Genomic DNA, 16,853 nt, shown 5'->3' with positions numbered 1-16,853 from the left:
TTGCGCATTTGTGGCGCCTCCTATGGATCAAAGTGGAAATGCTTTTGGGGATTCGTTGAGTAAACCACCCTCGACATGTGATTCAAATTTGGGATTGATTGGACGATTTTTGTCATTCTTCATAAAACGGGCCCCTCCCACTAACTTTGGAAGCCAATTACGGACGAACGGTAAGGACTATCAAAATGCCATTTGGATATGTTTATCGCATGGGTCCAGAGATCATGTGTACCATTTTTGTGTAATTTGGATAAAATATGTGGGAGGAGGAGCTAAAAGTGTGTTTTGAAGAGAATTCAAAATGGCGGAAAATCTATCCAAACGCAGATGGGCGTGGCCTATACGGAATCCAGGGGTACATTTTTTTTTATTCTACGACCTACGGTTCAAAAGTTATAGGCCAAAAGGTAAAGTGGGCTGTTATAGCGCCACCATGTGGCCGACTGGTGTAATTCTTTTATTAATAATTTGGCAATAAACTATGAACCTCCCCTCAAAGTCTTTTAACTCTAGCCCTTACGGTTTCCGAGAAAGAAATACTTGAATTTGAGTTTTTTCATTTTCCCATTAAAGTGGATGGGGACATTTAATGCACTAATAAATCAATATTAATTAAACTATGCAAACAATCTCTTAGCAAAGTACAAGCAGTCTGGTCCCGGTGAAGCCGGTCAATTTGACATATGGCACGAAATTGGGAAAAATAAACTGGGAGAAATAGCGCGCAAGAAAAATGTTTATATAGAAAGTGGAATAATAATAAAGTGGGTAGAGTACTATAGTCTGGTTGCCCTGTTAGGGCAACCACACTAATAAAGTGGGAAGAGTACTATAGTCTGGTTGCCAATCCAGGGCAAGGCACAGCCGGCCTGTGAACCAGAATGTTATACTGTAGGTTTGATTGCTATCCCTGACATTGTGTGAAAGTATCGACAAATTCGGAATAAGAATATATATATTCTTTAAATATACTATATACTATATAAATATAAATATACTAATACTTTCTCATGGGGTGCCCTGACACTACATCTTTTCACATGGGGGCCTTGACCTCAAAATGTTTTAGATCCACAGATATCATAGAAACAGCTGTAGGTGAATGGATAGAGTGGCTGCATAGTGAGTCGTAGGTTACAGATTCAAGACCTGATTGCTGCAGTATGATCCTGAGCAAGACATACTCCACTGCAATTATTTGGTAATAATACTGGTACTTTTACTTGTAACAAAGTATTTCTACATTGTGTGCTACTATTTACTTAAGTACACAATGTGACTACCTTTTCCACCACCGCTAGTAATGACAGAGAAACAATATAAATATTATATGAAAATAATTCAGTGGTGACTCGACCATAGCTGAGTGGTCAGTGAGCTTACCTCGGGGATCCAGAGGCTCTGGTCGATCCAGGTTTGATTCCAGGTCAGGACACATGTTGAGTTGTCGCTGAGCAAGACAGTGGAGTTTCTAGGTGAAAGTGTTTTTTTGAGGTCCCAAAATCTTCCATCGGCCTCCATTATAAATCTCTGAACTTTTAAAGGAGTACAATTCTACAACTATGAAACATTTCAAAGATTCCTTTTCAGGCAAACATGTCCACATTAAGATGAACATTTTAAAGTTTGAATGGGGGCTCTAGGTGTAAGTATGTATTACTTACACCTAGTGTATTAAGACACAATTTACACAGTTCTTAGTTATTGCGTGACCTGGAGGAAAAAAGGAGTATGGTCATCCTAGTGCTGGCTGCCATTCAAGGTCAGTAATTTATCTTGCTTTTACAGGAGTTATGGAGCAGGACCAGACGAGTGTCCCTGAGTCCACCTTAAAACCAACATTTCTCACTGTGAAAAAAACAACAGACGATCCAGGCACTCAGGGGTAAAAAAGAGGAACAGCCTTTATTTATTAAAAGGCAACATGTTTCGACCTTGGAAGGTCTTCATCGGGGGAAATGGACCTTCCGAGGCCGAAACATGTTGGCAGCTGCCTTTTAATAAATAAAGCTGTTCCTCTTGTTTACTCCTGAGAGACCGGATCGTCCGTTGTTTTGTCACGACTTGATCCCGTTTAATCCGTGAGCATCATTGACACTTTTTACAATAGTTACCTTTTTTATTTCCTGTGAGCATCTGGTTGTTCTTGTTTTTGTTGTTGAGGTGAATTTCAGGCTAGAAAAGATGTACTGGATTCAAGATGCTGCTGGGTAGTAGGGAGGTTTCTTTCTGTGTGTAAGCGAGGATGCATGAATACATTTAATATGAGGTGGGTGACTGACATTTCATTATATTTTGGAAGGTCTAGTTTCTTGGCATTAACATTAATGCAACCAGGCTAAACTTAATGATCTAGGGGCCTATTACACGAAAGGAGAATTAAATAAGCCTGGATTTAAGTCAAATCCAGGTTTGACAAAGTCTGGTCCGTACAGCCTGGTTTATTCCGTTCCATGAACGCCAAGCCAGGCTGAAAAGGAGCGACTTTGTCGAGCTAGACCTTGCCAAGCCAGGCTGTGTCGAGCCAGGATGGTAAAGCCAGGTTTCACGTATTCCTATAAAAGACCATGAAAGTCGATAGCAGAATCCTTGAAAGATTGGAGTCATTGGACTAACAGCTATATCACAAAACTTGAAGAACAAGGTACTGGATTAATTAAGCTTGGCTGTTAGCCTGGTCCGGACCAGGCTAACTTCACAGCTAAATTGCCATGGTAACTAAAGTAGGATTGCGTCAATTTTCTTTCGTGAAATCAAGTCATGGATAAACTTAGCCAGGGTGAACTGGCTAAACTAATCTGGCAAGATAATTCAGCTTTCATGAAACTCATTCATCGCAAATCCTGGCTAAATTAAGCCAGGATAGGTGTTAAATCCAGGCTTAACCCCTAATTCTGCTTTCGTGAAATAGGGCCCAGGAATTGAAGCTTATGGCTAGTACTATTATACTCATTTTAGGTCACCTCACCTCAACCCCTTAAATCTAAATATAACATTTAGATCTCCAGTTCCTGGGTAATTGCAGTAAAACGGGTACATTAATGGATTACCGTGTTCACATCTGATTTCAGCACAAATTAGGAGAATGTCACGTGTTCTCCCAGGGGTCAGGGAAAGAAGGGGGAAAAAACTGATCAACCATATCCTCTCTCCTGCTGTTGGAGTCCACCTTGCATTTAACCTTTTATCACATGAGGCCTGTTCATTGTTGCCTTAAAGAGCGGGACAAGATTTTCCCCCCAAAGTCACCTGAGCGTCTCCTTTTACTGACTGAAGTCTGCTGTTTCATATTACACAAGTCAATGGCTCATTCAATCCCACTGCCATGGCACTGTTGGTGGTCTCTTGCATTAGCCATATTGGGACACTGTGTGTGTGTGTACTTCTTTTCTTGTGACAAACGTCCTCATAAGGACAGAAAGACGAGGAATATCCTGGAAACTAAAGTGAGGACATTTCACTGGGCGCAAATGTCAAGGTTCCATTTTAAGTTTAGGTCTTGTGTTTATGGCTTGAGTAATGGTAGCCTAATGGTTAAGGTTACAAATAACCGAAACCCTGGGGGATGTAATAGTCAATAGAATGTCTTCATAATTTTACAAATGTGCGTAGGCCTGTATAGAGACTTGGTGGTCTGATACGCATAAACACATAACATAGGCACATAGGATTTACAATGTAAACGTGTCCGTTTTATGAAGTGTTAATTGGAGGTGTGAAGTTGACAATTGTTGATCTGAAGGTTGGTTGTTCGTCTATAAAGCTATAAAGCTCCATATGCTTCTTGGGCGGACATTCCTCAAGCCACTTTGGCTGTCAAAAGCATTAAGTTGACTCTGATAGTGTTTGGACTTATTTAAACACTTTGTTTGTTGTTGTGTACAGTGATTCATACTGTGCAGGCTATTGTTTTGCCATACACTGTCCCATTGTATGAAATGTGAGTTCATGTTGTCAGTCAAGGGTGGGAATGTTGCATCAGTGTCTCCAAGACAAAATGATTGTACTTCTGTGATTCACAAAGTAGTGTCAGGGGACCCTGTGTCTCCAAGACAAAACGATTGGACTTTTGTGATTCCCAAACTAGTGTCAGGGGACGCTGGGGTCGCCTTTAAGTGGTTTTGGAAGTGGAGGCAACCCCCCACCCCATCTCTCTCCCCATTGTATAGACCATAGACAATGTGAAGTTATAATTCTATTCATCTATACTATATCTAATGGTAAACATTTCTTTAAGAGTATGGGTCCCCGGGAGGATTTTGTTTTTTAAGTGTGCTAAATGTTGGAAAAAGATTGGGAATCCCTGCATTAGAAATATGTAGTCATAGACAAACTACTAACCAACACCTGTGGTCTGTTTTTGACTCAAACACCTCTAATGTCTGAGTGGCAGCATGTTGACAGATGAGTCATTCTTCCTGGCGTGACTAGGCCTGCATGGCAAAGCCTGATTTTTATCTAGGAGTCCATGCCTGCTGGATGCCTATACTGTATATTCAAATGAATAATAGGCCCTAAATTAGGATAGTTTACATCATACATGTAACACTAAAGATAACACATTTTCTCATCATCTGTGTGCACAACTGAATGATTTTTCAGAACCACAACCGGTGTCAAATCCCACCAGAAATTCCTTCTCTCCTGTCACCCCTAGCCTATGGTATCTCCCTATCTGCTGTCTTACTATTTTGTCTCAATAAAGACAAAATGCTAAGATGTGTCGACAGCCCATTTGAAAAAATTCAATGAAATTGTATGTTAATGCGTATCCACAGCAAAAGTCTGGATTCACTCCAACATCCACAGATCATATTCACCCACAAACAATCAGTCATAATTTAAAGCCCACACAAAGATTTGGCGAGGCTTCCTGCCTTTCTCAGTTTTAAATTACTGTACTTATGACAACTGTAATTCATTGCCTTAAAGCCCATTGAATTTATGTGGCATAAATATATAATTGAGCTTTAACTGTAAACACCCTTTCACTCTGTCGATGAGCTATGAAATGGGTTCTATGTGTAAGAGAGCCAAAGGAAGATCATGTAATGTGACAGGAAAATCTCTTGGTGTGTTGAAATAGCACTACTATTGTTTCAATGACAGGGCGTAGAAGATTAGGAGTTGACGCTATCAGTTCTGTAACCCATTCGCCTACGAGGGTTATTTTAGCAAGAAGAACTATAATATGTCCCTCTGACCAAAAGGTGGCAGCACTACACTGCTTCAAGGTCCCACTGTTGAAGTGTGCTTCGTACAGTATGGTTAAAATATCTGATACTACTATGTGATAGAGAAGTGTTAGAGTGAAAGAAATATAATTAATATGTAAATAAAAGATGGCGGTGCATAGGTGCAGTGGTTACTCTCGTCTCCAGGGACAGGTGAAAGAATATTCATAATATGTGAAACATATTGAGGGATTTACTTCCTTGGCCTACTGGCAGCATACACAAGAAATGGTTTGCCGGATTAGCTGTGGAAGATGAATGTGAAATGCTATAAATGCCACACGAAGAATTGGTTGCTTGAACTTTATTATAGTTAACACATAAAGCACATTGTTCTTTTTGTTTCTTCTACACTCCATTCAAGTATACTGTCTGTTAGCACTTAGCATACATAACATAGTCATTCAGTACCCTCAGAAAACAGAGGGTCGGTTTGATAGCACCATTATAAAAAAAAAGTACAATAAAATAAGATTCACATATATTATTGTACAAAAGTAAATTAAGAAAAGGACCACATGTCTAAAATCCCTGACTTTTACAATAAGTTACTAATATGGGGACTTTTTTTTTGGTTTATGAACATTGACAAATATAAATGTAGCTTGGAACTGTCTGATTGACTATTTGTGAACAGAAATAAAGCCTAGTAATAAAATAGAACATTCCTATGGCACAGAACAGGTATTTGAATGTTAACATTCAGTAGTACTTGTCTTAAAGAACTATAATATTTTCTGCAATTTGGTATGAGTCTCAGGTAAAAAGATACATTAAAACATCGTCATTCCAGTGCCTTAATCTCTGTATAAACAAAAGGTTAATACCACTAAGGTAAAAACACTACTGCGTTAGCATCTGTGTTATACTACTTTACTAGTGTGGAACACAATGTAAATACAATTACATTTTCACTCTACACTGTGTTGTTACACCTTAAGAAAGTATGTAGGAGGCACAATGTCATGACGTATCAACAACTTATATATTGTATTACTTCGTAGTAACAATACATGTCTTAATAACAATACATAGGTTGATACACAAAGGTAAATTCAAATGTTTCCCTGTCTCATGTCTGCATTTGCCATTTATCAATAGTTTCATGTGAGAAACCCAAAATAACTAAATTGCTACAATAATTAGAAGAATGCGAGTACCTACAAACTGGAAGAATAGCAACAAGCTTAATTTATTCTATTGTCATGCAATGAAGTATAAATAGCCTTAATGAACTGGACAGACTAAAAAGTATCTAAAGAAATATGACAACATGGTGGCAACAAAGGTCACCTACATCTTAAATAGAAAACATTACTGAATGCAATCACAATGCAGTTAGTTAAGGTTTGATCTCCAGCCATTTCAGCAACCTATTCAATGTGTGAAAGGCACCTCTCAAACTTCATGGTGAATACTGAGTGAGAGTACGTCCAATTATTTCCATTCGAAGACTAACGATCCCGCAGAGGCAACCAAACTCTTGAAAATCACATTCGAATAATTATGATGCTTCTTATTCTGAAACAAACTGCTGCCAACTTCCCTGTAATTACTTCTCTTCAAAGAAGTTGCACCCTTGATGACATGACATCGCAGATGCTGTATGGTCAGCAGCAGGAGTATTTCATTGCTTATTCCATAAAAGGTTGTAGCAGTGCTAGTGTGAGCATGTCATGCAAGGGATCCACTGGGATGCTGAGGGGTAACGGCTGTTTCTGCCTCGGTCTGGGAGCTGACTAGTCCACAGGAGGGGAGAATTCTTAATGACACCAAAATACATCAAATACGCTGACTGTGTTCTAGGGCAGAGAAGCAACCTGCACCTTCAAGATTGGTGGTGTTCATTCAAAGCTGGCCGCGGCCTTGAGGATGGGGTGGGGATATTGAGTTTGATCCTGGTGTTTGTAGCGAGGGAAAAATCCACCACAGATGGATGTGTCTAGTGGTTGGTGGGGCATCAGGATGGCTCTCAGCGGGAGGTCCTTTACCTGTGGGCCACCTGGTTGTTGATCAGGCCAGGAAACGTCTGTTCTGTCTCAGTGCTTAATGAACCACCTACAAGAACAGGACAGGGACACTTTAAGAGTTCTATACAAAACTGGGTAAAACAATGAAACGGTAAGAAAATAAACGAGACAAGACAAGATTCTACAAATACAGACATGCAAGACTGTGCTGTATTACCATTATGACAGCTATACATCCATACACGATGTCCGTCATATCGACATCTGCACTTCATGACGTTATTGGAGTAGTCTGATTCTGCCACCTCATACTTTGGATTTATGTTAATCTGCAGGAGAGGAGACATATGGAAAACTATTAGGCAACACCTTCCAACGGAGCCCAAGGCACCTCATGGAAAGAAAGGGGTCATTTATCAAACTATTCACCCCAACCATTGAAAACAACTAGAAACATGAGAATCTGGAAGGTACAAACAAGGAAAAAACAACTAGATTAAACAGATGACTGTCCACAAAGTCATACTTGTCACATTTGTGTCATTTTGTAAGCAAAAGCTTGATTATATTGTGTTATGGCTTTAATTGCATTTATATGAAACACAGCTCAAGACAAGAAATAAAGAGAAAAGATTACCTGAAAAATGTAATCCCCAGGTTTGATGTCAGTGATGTCAATCCACTGGCAGTCAATGTCATGTCGGTAGGTATCCCAGCAGCCCACAGTGATACCCTGCTCTCCAAAATTGGCACACTCATATTGCTTGTCAATACCTACAACACAGAACATCAGTCAAACATTAAATGAGGCCAGAGGTGATAGTATTGTACAACCGATCACATAATCACAGCGGTTTCTAATCAAATCACATCTTCTGGAATCAAGTCCACTTATTTTGTGTGATATATATCATCACTAGGGGTGGGACGATATGGGTATCTCACGATACGATATCTGTGGCGATATTAGGCCCTCGATAACAATAATATCACGATATTCGATATATTGCGATATCACGATATATTGCATGAAATTTCACCGACGATATATCACGATAGTCCTTGTATTCAATTCATAAACACATAAAATAGCACCAAACATTTCAAAATCATCATCACACAAATACAGTCAGACAAAAAACGTATCACAAAAAAATAAAAAAATAATCGCCAGTATATCGATTATTTATCGCGAGAGGAAGTATCGCGATATATCGCGATATCGATATATCGTCCCACCCCTAATCATCACACTATTCAGTTATTGTGATTTAGTTCAAGAACATCAATGGAAACCATGAGAAATTATTTAGAATTTGTCTGAATAGATTTTAACTGTGAATAGCACTACATAAAAACATGACCTCTTGAGCTTGTTATTATTTTGTATAAGAGGAGATATATTCTTTGCACTTGTGCTGCTCACCCTCATCACACTCAGAGTCTTCCAGACAGAAGCTGGCTTTGTGTCCTTCTGCCACTTTAGTTCCGTTAAGACTGAACAGGTCGTAGTGTGTGAACACCTCCATGCTGTGGTAATGTCTACACGCACGCGCGCGCGCACACACACACACACACACACACACACACACACACACACACACACACACACACACACACACACACACACACACACACACACACACACACACACACACACACACACACACACACACACACACACACACACAAACAGAAAACAACAGTCACATCAACAGTACATTTTAAGAAGTAATATGGAACTAGTTTATGAAAGTAACTTTTATTTACAATAGTAATGTCTGGAGAAATCAGTGGAAAAAAAAGAAAGCTAAGATACATGCTAGGCTCTGGAAGGGGAGTTGACTGCCAGCTCTGTTTCAAAAAATTCTATTTACCAACCTACTCAGGCTCAGAAGTTCAGAACAAAAATACACGGCGCCATCCACCGAGGGCAGCGTTTTCTTGTACACTCGACTTATAGTCTCTGCTAAAGTACAAGGCACCAGGCAGACACAAAAGGCCAAAAGGACGCATTCTGCCTACAAATTGTCTATGTTTAGTAATGCTGTGTGCATGCAATCCCACAAGATTCTTGGAAATCGCTCTGCATGGGACAGCCAGGTTCAACCAGTCATGACAGGGAGCCAGAGGGTTGATGTGTGTGGGGCTGGTCATCGTGTAAAGCTGCCAACACGACACAGTTCCTCTACCTGACACTAGAACCACAAAACATTCAGCTCTAGCTTGCAACACATAGTTTGTGGATGGGGTAATATAAGTTCCCCCTATCCCCTAAAAATAAATTGATACGTGGGGAAGTAAATATCATGGAAAAACAAAACCTCTTCCATAAGTAGATACCGGTAATTGCACACAGTCAACTTGAAATTAGGAGTCAATGGCTATCGAGTAGATAAATATTTGCCTTCTATCATGTTCTTGGGTAATATATAATACAAATTAATAATTAGGTGAAAACCTGAGAATAAAACCAACAGAACACATACTAACGTATTCTCTGTACACCATACTGTATGCAGTGGTGGAAAGTAACTAAGTACATTTACTCAAGTAATGTACTTAAGTAAAATGTTGAGGGATTTTTACTTTACTAGAGTATTTCCATTTAATTACTTTTACTTTTACTCCACTACAATTATTTGAAAACTTTAGTTACTAGTTACTTTGCAGATATAAATTATTACATTATAAAACATACATATTTTATACAGCGTCGTGATGCGACGCGTTGTGAGCTTGTAGATCGGCTATTTTCAAACATTTCAAACATTTTTTCAAACACTTTTACTACCTAGTACATTTTGATACCAATACTTTTACTCAAGTAAATTGAATTCCGGACTTTTACTTGTAACAGAGTACTTCTACATTGCAGTATTGATACTTTTACTTAAGTAAAACATTTGAGTACTTTTTCCACCACTGCATACTAACGTATTCTAACGTACACCATACTGTATGTATACCTGTGACAGTCGTGCCAAACCCAGGAGTTTCGCTCAGCTTTGGGCCTGAAGTCGGACTGTCCATTGTTGTGGATCTGGGAGGAGAATCGGAGCAGTCGCCGGTAGGCGTTGGCCGGGGTCTGGCTGGAGGTGGAGGAGAGACAGTTCTCTTCGGACGCACACTGCAGCATGAACATGGGCCTGTCCTCCATGTAGGTGGTCTGCTCCACCACCGAGGGGTTCAACACCAAGTCAGGAGCCGCTGGAAAAGAGGAGGGCATGGAGAGATATGGACCACACAGTGAGCAGGAGGATGAACACAGGCCAGGGAGGGAGATAAAAGAGTAGTGGACATGGCAATTTAGAATGTTATCAAAGACAACATACAGACACATATTATGTTGTCAAACATCCTAAAGAACTTTTACCATACTGTCATCAACAAAGGTCACGCTATACTAGGTCAAATATACGCAACAGTACTTATTTGCGTCCATGTGGCCTGTCCATGAAAAATGGGGTCTATCTATAAATTCTATACAATGGGGAATGAAAGACAAAAGCCTGCTGACAGATCACTGGACTCAATTCAAGTCTCCATGGGGTGACTAATCAATAGGAAAAAAAAGTAATTTGTTGGGTGAACTATCCCTTTAAGTAGTGGTTCAATGATCTCTGTAATAATTCAAACAGAACATACAGTATAAAGTGGGTTTGTGTGATTTTTGTAGACATCTATCTGGGTGTGCCTCCACCGACTAAAGTGTGCCGAAAATAGCAATGGATGACCGTGCAAACTCGCTATATACGCCAGGAGACCTGGTCCAAGCAGGCCGGCGGTGGACGGTGCAAATTAAGGCCGTCTTGACCTCAAAATTGCAGTGTGCTTGCTGATTTGCAAATCACACAAAACCTACTGCACCTCTCCTCCCACATGGTGCACTGCGAGTCCCTAAAATCCCAAACACGCGTACAGTAGGAAAACGTTCACCGGCCCACTGGACACCTCTCACGCCAATCCACCAGGCCTAAAACAGGACCCCATGTCATTATTCCAATAAAGTGCCAATGCTGCACTTCATAAACACACTTTTAACCTCATATTACAGTATGATGGGCCTTTCATTGTCACTCTAGCTGGAGCCCTCATTCAATGCCACTTTGACAATGCTTGCACCTCTTGGTTCTCCAACATCTCAAAGTCACTAACAACTAAGCTTCAGACCTACCAAAAGAAACTGATCCGACTACTTCTCGGCCTAAAGCCCCATGACCCACCTAATTCCAACACACTTTGCTAGTCTGGGATGGCTCAGGGTAGAAGACAGGGTTAATCAAATACAAATGGGATTGGTATTGAAGATAGTCAAAGGGGCAGTGCCCTCAACACCCTCATACCTGACTAACTACTTCTCCAAAGTGAGTGTGACACCCACAGCCACAACACTAGAGGGAGCGACAACGATCTGGTACTACCCAAATATAGAACAAACCTGGGGAAATTCTCATTCTACTACTCTGCCACCAAAATGTGGAATGCTGACACCATCCATTAAAAAATGTGAATCACTGGTTTCCTTCAAAACTAGCCTGAGAAACTATCTATCAGGAGACCACAAGGGGAGGTAAATGCAAATTTCCCACAGAAAGGAGGTGTTATTCACTGCTGACGTTTTTCCCTTTTCTCCTTTGAACATAATAGTCTTTTTGTATTTGTTGATGACATGTATTGTGTTATTTTTTTTATGCTACAGATGCTATGTTTAAATTTGGGGGAAAAAAGCTTTTCTTTCTTAGTTTCAAACCATCTTGTGATGCAATGCAATGACAACATGGGATCTTTTCCTGTTATTGGCACAAAAAAAAGTGTACAATCTTTGCAAAATATATTTTTTTTTCTTGGGCAGGATTGAGCTTTAGGTACTACAGTACAGCATGGAACAAGCATTGCCATGAATGCATATTATTTAGTGTCTTACTCTCGGAGCAAGAGACCCCAGCGGCGTAGCGCCCCCCTCCTCTGGGGCAGCTGAGGTGGGCTCCGTGATGGAGGCAGTGGGAGACGGACATCTCAGTGCCAGAACAGCGGACTCCGCTCATCGCCACCGCATCTGCGCTCACCTCCCCTGGCCAGTACCACGTCTCCTGTTAGGACAACATGGAATGGAGTTAAGGGCCATTCACACACTGAGCACTATAACTATAACGATAAGAATATAGTTTTAAAAATCGTTCTAAGTCAGGTGGATGGCAGCGTTCAGACCAACTTTAAAAAACGATACAATGGTGAACGATATAGTTATAGTTATCTTTATAGTTATAGTGCTCAGTGTGAATGGCACTTTAGAGCGTAGGTTCAGACAGGAACATGAACTCATGCACCACACTGGGGTTGATTGTCAGCTGATCGCCCTGAGTGCCAGTTCACAGGTCTATTTAAACCAGTGGTTTAAATAGACCACAGGGGGGGGTCCCCACATGATTTTGGGGGGTCCCCAGATGACAGTAAAGTGACAATTTGAGGACTTTTAAGAAGAAAAAAAAATGAAATGAAAAAAGAACGTAATCAACAAACTATACTATAAAAACTGGTCAAACATTGGGCTAATTGTCAAATAATATAAGAAAGGCAAAACATTTGAAAACAGACGATCTACAAGCTCACAACACCTCACGTTGAGAGGTGTTGTGAGCTTGTAGATCTGCTATTTTCACAATATTTAGCAATAAATGTAATACCTAAACTCCTACAATTCCAAGTGCTTCTCAGGGTGGGGGGTCCCCAGTTCAAATATGATCATTTTGGGGGGGTTGCGGCCTGAAACGGTTGAGAACCACTGATTTAAACAACCGGCTCCACAGATCCTGCAGCTATCGTGCATGATTACTGCATCTTTTTCTTGCTACTGCTACATAGTAAAATCCTCAGTTGTTAATTACATTTTATGTACAAATTGTACATTCTCACTGAGGAGTGTAAAATGTAAACAGAAAACCCAGCACCCATAAACCACCCATCCTATTCTGTATTGTCCTTCAAGCTTCATGACTATTTTAAACAATGTTCTCTCCTCTTTTCTGGCTCTTACATTGACATTCCTACACCCACAGAACACCTTCTGGCCAAGTACGCTGTGGTCTTTAACCAGTGTTCATCCTCCATGACTGTTAAAGGCAGCACAGAGACTCTCTCCAGTCCAGGTCTATTTGATATCAGCGTTACTTTTCAGTTTTCTAATCTCTCTCTCTAAGAGCACCTATTAACCAACCTGTGTGACTTGTGGACTATTAAAGCATTACATTTTATACTCCATAGAGTTGTTAATAGTTGTCATTAGATGGCCACTATTGAAAGGATGGAAGTCCAGCATACATTTTTTTATTATATTTACAGTAGTTAAGTTTAGCCATGGGTTGAATTAGGTACTATTAGTATGGTTACGTTTAACCATGGCTTGAATTAGGTATTGTTAGCATGAGCTATGGGTTGAATTAGGTAGGCTACTGTTAGTATGGTTACGTTTAGGCATGGATTTAATTAGGTACTGTTTAGTATGGTTAAGTTTAGGCATGGGCTTGGTGTGGGGAAGTTTAGGGTAAGGATCTGGCAAACTTCTGATGGCCTTTCTAGGATGGGCTTCAAGTGACTATGCTTACTCAATTCAATTCAAAAGTGTCAAATCACAACAAGTTGTCTCAAGACACTTTACATGTAGAGCGGAGACCCGACAATGTCCCACTCAGCTGGTATCCCAGGTCTAAATTAAATATTGAGTAGATGACTAGAATGAAAACCAGCAGTGGATTAGTGCAAGGCGGTGTGTCACTCAACTGTGTGTGGGGCACAATGAGAAATTGTAATGTAATGCAATGTAAGGCCAGGAATGTACAAATTGTACGTTCACTATATTACGGAATAAAATATTTTAATACCATATTTTCATGTGGATAAAAGGACATTTTCAGTGATCACTACTTTGTTGAAGTGATGTGCCACTCCAGCCACTAGAGGGAGCCCCTTGTTAATGTACAGTACTATTTTTGTCTGAAAATGGTGAGCCCTTTAGAATCAGCAGTGTGGATTAAAACGTTATGACTATTTCCTTCACCTTTAATGAATAAAATATGTGTCTATATAAAACTCTACCGTAAAACACAGAATAAGCATGTGTCCCTAGGCCTAGAATATGTTTAATGAATAAGTTATACTGTGTGTAAAGGTATGGGCCAGAGGGAAGGGGGAAAAAACATATAATAACAGTGATTTGTTTTAGAATATAAACTGCAATCCATAACTTTTTTTTGTGTATGAATAAAATATGATTTTAACCAATCTGGATGGTAGAGTATGTTGATGCAATGATAATTAACATAACTGCGGTGGTTGTCGGTGGTCTCCCAGCTCTTCTATTGAGAAATGTAGACCCTGTGGTAGGGTAGGACCAGCTTTAATGCCCAAACAGGCTTTCAGTCTTAGCTCACATCCCGGGTAGGGCATGAATCTTATGGATTGCAGCTTTAAAAGTCAACAGAGACACTGCCCCTGTCTTGAGGCCGAGCCTGACAACCTATAATAAACAAAAATCATTATTTTGCCATTTCCACTCATAAATCTCCGGCATCGAGGAGGAGAGTTCTGTCATTCCACGGCTCTGCAAATACTTTCCTAAGCTGTAAGTATGCTGCCGGGCCTCCCTACTATTACAGTTATCAACCCACACTGTAAACATTAGAGGGCCACAATGGAAATAAGTCCTAGACTTTATTGTGTGTTATGCCTGAATGTCTTTTTATGATTTGTAGGTTAATTGCAATTCAAATCAAACCAAATGTTAAAGTTTGGAACGCCGAATCCATCCCTGTTGGAGGTGAGTCCATCTATCTTAACGTTTCACAGGTGTAAGCAGTTAGCAGAGGTAACGGATGTTAATATGTGGTGGTGACTGCAGGGGGTCATTTGTCACCCATAGCAACACCATACACATGCTGTAGAAACACAAGGCAACAGGCTCCATATGGCATGTTTATTTTTGGGAATGGCAGGGTGTTCTAAACCACATCAATTGAACATATCATTTTTGGCTTATGTGTTGACACAGTGAGCGCAATGTGAACGGGTGCAAAATGTTCCAAAACGTGACATCAGTGACTTCGTGTGCTTATGGGTGGGACATCATAAACACAATGTTAGGGGTGGAAAATGTCCCAAAACGTGACATGTCTGTCCAAATCCAGACGTCATATTTGTGACCCTGGATTTTCAGGCCACAAAGTATACAGTATATATGTCACAGGTAAATTGGCATTCCAGGTAAATTGGAAGTGGAGCGCTTGTTTTTAGGCGCGGGGCTGCGAGGCGAGGCTTTGATGCGAGGACGACAACAACAACATATTAACCAGGAAAAGCAAGCACCAGCCTCAGTGGCGCACTTTGATAATCATTGGACTCCCCATCCACTACCGCTAGGAGTCTGGGTTTGACTTCCGCTTGGGACATTACTTTTTCAAACAACCGCGGACTACTTTTTTTCGACGATAAAGTATAGTTTTGGACCATGACGGAGGCGCGCCGACTCAGCAGACCTTGAGGCCAAGGAGTCGCGCCCGAGCGCCTCCAGGCGCGAGTGCCCGCGACGACCGGCCGATGGTCTGCTAGTCGACTAAAGCGCCGTCCGAGTTATGTACCGATAGGCACAGAATCGTAAATGATGTTGTGGGGACTGCGTTTGCCCCAACTGCCACTCACTGCACTAACATAGCCCACCAGCACCGCCCCCTCGCCCCCTTGTGCTTCAACTGCATGGAATATGGCTGTTTGCGGGTGTGTGTGTGTGTGTGTATGTGTGTGTGTGTGTGTGTGTGTGTGTGTGTGCGCGTGCGTGTGTGCGCATGCGTGTGTGCGTGCTCGTTTGTGCGCGTGTGTATGCGTGCGTGCGTGGTGTGGGGCTCATCATGTCTGGCTTGCATTGCCCTCTAGCGTTGATTCTACAGAATTGCCTGGGGGGGGGGGGGGAGGGGCGGTGAAAACAAGCGCTTCTTTTCCAATTTACCTGGAATGCCAATTTACCTGTAACATATATATACAGTATACATCCTAATATAAAATAAGGCTCAAAGAAGGTGTGTTAGTGTGCTTTGACTCAAGAACAAAGCAGGGGTGGGTCATATGACATTGGTAGTGGCAGTCAAACATAAAAGAAACCCACCACCCCAGTACACACACACACACGCGCGCGCGCACACCCTACCCCCATCATAGTAGCGACTACAACCCACACCAAAGACCTCCACTCAGTGGCTGCTCATCAAAGCCAGCAACTAATTGATGGAGTCATTTCATGAGCTAACCCAGTAGAGTGGTTTTGACGCAGGGCATTAAAAATGACTCAGTCAATCCATTGCAACCTATGGGCCCCCTGCAGAGAGGGCTGCATGGTAAGCCTCCCCTTGGGTTATTACTTTGGTTTCTCTTTTATCATTGTCTGGTGGAGACATCAGTGGAGTAAATTTGTCTGCTACTGTACAAAGCGTTCAGCCACATTATAGAAGTGCCTTATTATATATATATATATATATATATATATATATATATATATATATATATATATATATACGTACATTTCGGACTATAAGCCGCGACATTTTTCCCATTTTTCGACCCTGCGGCTTATATAACGGTGCGGCTTATCTATGGATTTTTA

General features: G+C 40.9%; 1 protein-coding gene across 1 annotated transcript in view; it reads right to left on the bottom strand.

Moving 5' to 3' along the window:
• Window positions 1-5,531: 5,531 nt before the first annotated feature.
• loxl2b (lysyl oxidase-like 2b) overlaps window positions 5,532-16,853 on the bottom strand; it is a 48,537-nt gene continuing 37,215 nt past the window's right edge. The window contains exons 9-14 of the mRNA XM_080432438.1: window positions 12,132-12,297; window positions 10,174-10,414; window positions 8,631-8,746; window positions 7,842-7,978; window positions 7,422-7,533; window positions 5,532-7,292 (exon numbers count right to left, since the gene is read on the bottom strand). Of these exons, the coding sequence (XP_080288564.1) occupies window positions 7,222-7,292; window positions 7,422-7,533; window positions 7,842-7,978; window positions 8,631-8,746; window positions 10,174-10,414; window positions 12,132-12,297 (843 nt within the window). The 3' untranslated portion in view covers window positions 5,532-7,221. The remainder of the gene's footprint in view (window positions 7,293-7,421; window positions 7,534-7,841; window positions 7,979-8,630; window positions 8,747-10,173; window positions 10,415-12,131; window positions 12,298-16,853) is intronic.

This window comes from Gymnoscopelus braueri (genome assembly GCF_963280865.1).
Source record: "Gymnoscopelus braueri genome assembly, chromosome: 7".
Lineage (NCBI taxonomy): Eukaryota > Metazoa > Chordata > Actinopteri > Myctophiformes > Myctophidae > Gymnoscopelus > Gymnoscopelus braueri.
The sequence above is the reverse complement of the archived record's forward strand: the minus strand, read 5'-3'. Positions and strand labels throughout refer to the sequence as shown.